The sequence below is a fragment of the Meleagris gallopavo genome, chromosome Z, assembly GCF_000146605.3.
Source record: "Meleagris gallopavo isolate NT-WF06-2002-E0010 breed Aviagen turkey brand Nicholas breeding stock chromosome Z, Turkey_5.1, whole genome shotgun sequence".
Lineage (NCBI taxonomy): Eukaryota > Metazoa > Chordata > Aves > Galliformes > Phasianidae > Meleagris > Meleagris gallopavo.
Genome location: NC_015041.2, coordinates 9371319 through 9377477, shown reverse-complemented (window position 1 = coordinate 9377477; position 6159 = coordinate 9371319). Strand labels below are relative to the sequence as shown.

The 6159-nt window shown below is 44.0% G+C and overlaps 2 protein-coding genes across 2 annotated transcripts in view; one reads left to right on the top strand and one right to left on the bottom strand.

Annotated features, from left to right (window-relative positions):
- The window catches only part of BRIX1 (biogenesis of ribosomes BRX1), a 5829-nt gene extending 4911 nt beyond the window's left edge, over nucleotides 1–918 (bottom strand). The window contains exon 1 of the mRNA XM_010725323.3: nucleotides 718–918. Within this exon, the coding sequence (XP_010723625.1) occupies nucleotides 718–870 (153 nt within the window). The 5' untranslated portion in view covers nucleotides 871–918. The remainder of the gene's footprint in view (nucleotides 1–717) is intronic.
- A 25-nt stretch (nucleotides 919–943) lies between these two features.
- Nucleotides 944–5875, top strand: RAD1 (RAD1 checkpoint DNA exonuclease). Its single transcript, XM_010725322.3, has 5 exons — nucleotides 944–1237; nucleotides 2837–2945; nucleotides 4412–4670; nucleotides 5165–5263; nucleotides 5531–5875. The coding sequence occupies exons 1-5, from the start codon at nucleotides 1043–1045 to the stop codon at nucleotides 5712–5714; spliced, it is 846 nt and encodes a 281-aa protein (XP_010723624.1). The 5' UTR covers nucleotides 944–1042; the 3' UTR covers nucleotides 5715–5875.
- Nucleotides 5876–6159: the final 284 nt, after the last annotated feature.

The window sequence follows — 6159 nt, the reverse complement described above, 5'->3', positions numbered from 1 at the left end:
TTAAAAATAAAATAAAATTAAAAAAAAACACAAGCAAGAAATTTAATTTTCTTAAAGTATCTTACAACACAGCAATAAAAGACATTTGAACTGCAGTAACAGAAAAGCACAGCAAGAGCATTCATAGCAATCTCATCACCTGCCCAGAACCTCTATCTCTGCAAAGGCTCAACTTTTTACATAACTGCTCACCACGACACTTCATGAGGTTCCCACGTGAAATCCTTTCACTACTACGAGAGGCATATAAAAACATAAAGAAATCCACACACGACGAATGTCCTAAAAAGAGCCCTCCTCCTCTGCAGAAGGACCCGAGCCCCGGAGCGGGCACAGGAACACGGACCCTTCGGATGAGCATGCGATGCGGTGCAGCGTGCTTCGACGAAAAACAAGCAGCAGCACCTACACGGCATTTCTGAGGTCCCCTCAGAATAACTCCGACACGAAGCACACGCAATGCCGTCTGGATATAGCACCCCTGTAGGCATTTCTAAAATGTTTTTTAGATTGTGGTAACGCAGTTTAATCGAACGGCCCACAGCAGTGCTTTTTTGCACAGCTTCACGGGAGCCGCACCACCAGATATCGCTTTTGCTCGCAGTTACATTACTAGAGGGCCGGAACACGTCCTCATAACCCGCGCAGCGGCTGAGCTCCCATCGCCACCCCGAGTCCCAACTCCGCCCAGCTCGGCCCAGCACACCACGCCGCTACCTGAGAGACGGGCGCCGGGATGCTGTACTCCTCCGGGGCCGCTCCCTCCGGGCCAGCCTTAGCGGCCAGCTTGGATCCGCTCGGAGCTCCCTTCGCTCGCTTCTTCGGCCGGCCAGCCGCCTCCAAGTCACGCTTCCTCTTGGCCGCCGCCATCTTAGAAGCACCGCGCCGTGCGCCGCCCGCACTTCCGCCCGCACTTCCGTCCGCTCCCCGAGCCACCGGAAGTGCCCGCGCCGCTGGCTAGCTGTGGCTTCCGGCCCGTTGTAAGCCCCGTCAGGCCTCGGTAGGCCTCGTCAGACCCAGTCGGGCTCCGCCGGGGCCCGCCATGCCTTTTTCCACACAGTCGCCTGCCAGTGGCGAGCAGTACGTCCTGACGGCCAGCCTGGACAACGCCCGCAATTTGTCCAGCCTCCTGAGGGCCGTCCACTTCCAGGATCACGCCACTTGCTTCGCCACGGCCAACGGCCTTCGGGTGACCGTGGAGGATGCTAAATGCATTCAGGCCAATGCTTTTATCCAGGTAGGGGCTAGTAGGGGCTACAGGCTGAGCTGCTTCCAGTGAAGCTGTGGTTGACGGTGAGAAGGGGCTGGCAGCGGCGCTATAGGCTTGATGAAAGCTCAAATTATGTAGTAGAATTGGTGTGCAGAAGATTACCTATGGGGAAGGGGTAGCTTTAGTACAGTCATGGAGTAGTTGCAGAAGCTGATATGAGGAAGATGCAGTGATCAGAATGTGGCCATTAACAGAATCATGTAATGTTTGGAGATGGGATCTGACAGATCACCTAGTGCCAAACACTGCCGAGGACAGATCATAAAATCATTCATGTTGGAAAAAACCTTGATAGAATGAGACGTAATGGCCTCAAGTTGTGCCAGGGGAGGTTCATGTTGGACATAAGGAAAAACTTAAAAAGAGTATTAAAATGAGGTATTGGAACAGACTGACCAGGGAAGTGAAGTCATCATCCCTGGAGGTGTCCAAGAAATGAGGAGACATGGTTTAAGGAGTATGGTGGGGTATGGTTGGACTGGATGATCTCAGCAGTCTTTTCCAACTTTCATGATTCTGTGCTAAGACCAGCAATCAACTTGACCTCCTGAGTCTCACCATTAACCCAGGTCTTCTAATGCCATGTCCATATGTTTCTTAAGCACCTCCACCACTGCGCTGAGCAGCCTGTTCTAATGCTTGACCACCCTCTCCTGGAAGAGATTCTTCTTCATATCCTATCTAAGCCTCTCCTTGTGCAACTTGATATAATTTCCTTGCACCTTATCACTTGTGCCTGAGAAAAGAGACAAACCCCTCCATCACTGTGATCGTGTTTCAGGTAGTTAGTTATAAGAGAATGAAGAGATCTCCCCTTAGTCTGCTTTTCTCCAGACTAAACAACCCCACTCCTCATAAGCCACTCCTCATAAGTCTTGTTTTCTAGACTCTTCAGCAGCCTTGTTGCTCTTCTCGGCAGAGGCTCGGGTTGTCCCGGGACTGAAAGACCAAACTCAGTGATTGGTTTATTCATACGTGCTTGCTTGCATCCTTTAAACCTGTTATGCCAATGGCTCCTTGTGGCCATGTTATTCCTAGGTTCACAAGGGGGTTCCTCTGAGAGTGTTGAGCTTTTAGGTGAATTCACCACGCCTGCTGCTCAATATGTTGCTGAGAATCAGCTGCTTTGTGGTAGTCACCAGAAGAGAGTATTAGGGAAAAAAACAAACAAGCAGTCATTTGAGCAGCTTTTGAAATAGAGTCCATCCTGTCAGTGTCACCTCTGTGCCAGGAAAGATCATGGAGCAGATCCTCCTAGAAGCTATGCTAAGGCACATGGAAGGCAGGGAGGTGAATGTAGGCAGCTGTAGGCTTTACTGCTGGTAGTTTCTTTTAATCTGTAACAAAAAAGTGTTACTGTGTTCTTGGTTATACATTACTACTTTATTTAAACTTGATTTATTACACTGTTTTTTGAGGATGAAGACTGATTTTTTTTCAGTGGTTACTGTGTTACATGTAGAAAATACTGCATGTTACAGTGGTCTCTGAAAATGTAAGACATAAGTAAACTGTAAAGTAATTGCAAAACCTTCGCTGTTTTCATCTCTTCCTTTTCTCCCAAAGGCAGAAATTTTTCAGGAATTTCATGTTCATGAAGAATCAGTGATGTTCCGAATCAATTTGGCTGTTCTTCTTGACTGCTTGACCATTTTTGGTGCCAGTTCTTTGCCAGGTATAGTGCATACCTTGACCATGTGTATGTATAACCTGTAATCACACAGTGAAACCTATGCTTATCCAGTCTTAGCAAAACTTCTGACTTCTTAACTTCAAGCTCTTCTGAGAGTGGAAGCTCTCACCCTGAAGCAGGTTCCATTGAACTTTAGAACTTGTTGATCACGTGTCCCATTGCTGTGAACCGTAGAAGTAGTCACACTGAGAGCTTGGAATACAACTTGGAATTTCTTAAAATTAAAAACTGTGTCTCAACTCAGTAGCAAATGTGCTGTTTTCTATTATTTCTATGACTTGTGCAACCCTGGAATATCCCGGAGCCTAAAAAAAATTAACAGGGGTGTTTGTGAGTTAGGAAATGTTCTGGTGCAGATTTACTGGGCTTGAAGAGGCCTGCAGCAGTTTCAGGTAGAACCATGAGTTCACTGTGCTCTTGCTCCCAAAGCAGTAGCTGTTGTGTGTCACTCTCTGTTCACTCCTCTCTTCCCGATAGCCCTGCATTATGCTTTGTGAATATTTATCTCCAGTGTGCAGCTAAGGTACTGAGGCACATTACTTTCCTAAGGTCTTGCAAGAAATCTGGCTGAATTGGATAGCACTTCAGGTACTGTAAGTAAACTATCTTAGCCCCAGTGCATACTTCTTGGGTGAACAGAGCACTTCCAAATTTGTTGATTAAATGTGCAGATTACAAAATCCAAATGTTTGTTAGATTACAGAATCACAAAATGGCGTGGCTTGGCAGAGACCTATAAAATCACCCAGTTTGAATGTCCTGCCGTGGGCTGGTTTCCCCCACCAGCTCGGGCTGCCCAGGGTCCCATCCAACCCAGCCTTGCGTGCCTCTAGGGATGGGGCACCACAGCTCTCTGGGCAACAGCAGTGCCAGTGCCTCACCGCCCTCTGAGTAAAGAATTTCTTCCTTACATCTAACCTAAATCTCCCTTCTAATGTGGGAAGTTGCCTTCACAGTTATGTACATTGCTTTATAAAGAATTGTATTGCTTTAAAAAAAATTAGGGAAATTTTATTTCCTGGAAGTTTATTTTTCTCCTTACTTAAGGAGTGTTCAAAAAGAAGTTTTCACAAGCAAAGATAGTTACAAGTTAGCTTAGCTGTGTGGGTCCTATGAGATGCACTGTATATTCATGTGGAGTAGAGTGAAAGGATGTGGGCTTTCTCACGCTGCTGTACCACTGGAGCTATGTGTTGAGCTCCAGATTCCTCTGCTGTTCCTGTTGTGACTCTGACCTAAAGACCTAAACCAACTGTGCTGAACTGCACTCTGATTTTAGTAACCTAAGCATTCAGATGTTTAACGAAAGGAGGGTACAACAATAGTGCAAGCTAAGCTGTGTTAACTTTTGTTTGGGTGTGCTGTATGATGGGAAAACCTGAATTTCCTAAAGTGATCAGATGCCCTACTGGACATTCTCTGAACAAGTATTTCATTCTCCTTTTCAGGAACATCAACAGCTCTTCGGATGTGTTACCGTGGTTATGGCTATCCCTTGATGTTGTTCTTAGAAGAAGGAGGAGTAGTGACAGTGTGCAGAATTAACACTCAAGAACCTGAGGACTTGTTAGACTTTAATTTCTGCAGTACCAATGTCATCAATAAAATTATCCTACAGTCAGAGGGATTGCGAGAAGCATTTTCTGAGCTTGATATGACCAGTGAAGTTCTGCAGATTACCATGTCTCCAGATAAACCGTATTTCAGGTACTAGAAACTGTGTCTTCAGCTCAAATGTTCCTGCTTTTCCTTTTTGCATTTCCCTGGATAACGACTGGAAGTATACAAGATGAAGAGGAGGGAACTTTTACAGAGTATTAGTTCTTCTAAGGAGAAATGTACTGAATATAGCAAATCACAGCAAATCACTGGTAAAAACTATTCTAATGGTCACAGTTTAGCATTTTTAGCTAAATAAAGTGAAACAAATGATAGTGTTTTGTAAAATAGCTGTAGTAATATGCAAGCTGGCTGCTTCTGACAGATTTTTAGGAGAAGTCCTTAAGAGAATTAGAATCTGGGGTTGTTGGTTGATGAAAGACTCAACACGAGCCAGCCAACTGTATCTTGGGTTGCATCATAAGACGCATGACCAGCAGGTTGAGGGAGGTGATTCTGTCCCTCTACACTGCTCTCATGAGACCCCATGATTTTTTGTAGCTGCTATCAGTTGTTATGGGATGGTGCCTTTTGTCTTGCAGGTTATCCACTTTTGGAAATGCAGGAAATGCACATCTGGACTATTCCAAGTATTCAGATTTAATGGAAGCATTCCACTGTAACCAAACGCAGACACACAGGTCAGTAAGTCCGTGATGAGTGTACTCTGTAGCTCATTCATTTGCGATAGAAAATGAAAAAAGCTGATTTTGTGTTACTCTAGTAAAATTCTGTGTCTCTGATCAAAAGCTAAGTGATATCAATATCTAACTGATGAAGTTACCACGAAAAGATTAACACAGTATGATGCTAATTATTTTGTAGTCATTCTAATGAGTTTAGTTGGGGATAGTGTTTCAGCTACTCCTTACCTGCATTTTTTTGAATGCCATTTTTCTCCCCTACAGGTACAAGATTTCTTTGCTTAAACCGTCTACAAAGGCACTGGCTTTATCTTGTAAAGTCTCAATTCGAACAGATAACCGAGGATTTCTTTCACTGCAGTATATGATCAGGAATGAAGATGGACAGATCTGTTTTGTAGAATACTATTGTTGCCCCAATGAGGAAATCGTTGAAGCAGAATTGTAGCTGCATATTCTGATTCTAGTGTCTGTATTATATTTATGAACATAAGAAGTGTTGTATGTTTATAATACTGATTGAAATCTGTAAAGAGAGATAGAATTGGTAATATTATGCACTTTTTTTTACAGCTGTGGGATTAAAAATAAGAAGTCTTCTTTCATAAATTCCCCTGCCACTGTTTCTCAGCCTTGACACAGAAAAAAAGCAGAAAGTAGTATTAATCTCCAAAAGTCACAGATACCACACACCTTAAAGCTGTCTTCTTGTAATATGCTGCTGTCATTTACAGCATTGTCCAATCATTTTTGTTTATGTTTTGGCTTTTCTGGCTTTGTATTCTGACTGGTTATAAGCAATTACAGAAGGGGAAGTGTGAGTACTAGCTGTATGCTAAATAGCCAGTTAACTTCCAATTTCCTAATTTGTCTTGAAAGATAATGACATTTTC

Excerpts from the sequence above, each read along its gene's own strand:
- RAD1 (XM_010725322.3), top strand. The coding sequence starts at position 1,043 with ATGCCTTTTTCCACACAGTCGCCTGCCAGTGGCGAGCAGTACGTCCTG. Across the intron at positions 1,238-2,836 it reads AGGCCAATGCTTTTATCCAG|GCAGAAATTTTTCAGGAATT; the intron begins GTAGGGGCTAGT and ends TTTCTCCCAAAG. Across the intron at positions 5,264-5,530 it reads AACCAAACGCAGACACACAG|GTACAAGATTTCTTTGCTTA; the intron begins GTCAGTAAGTCC and ends TCTCCCCTACAG.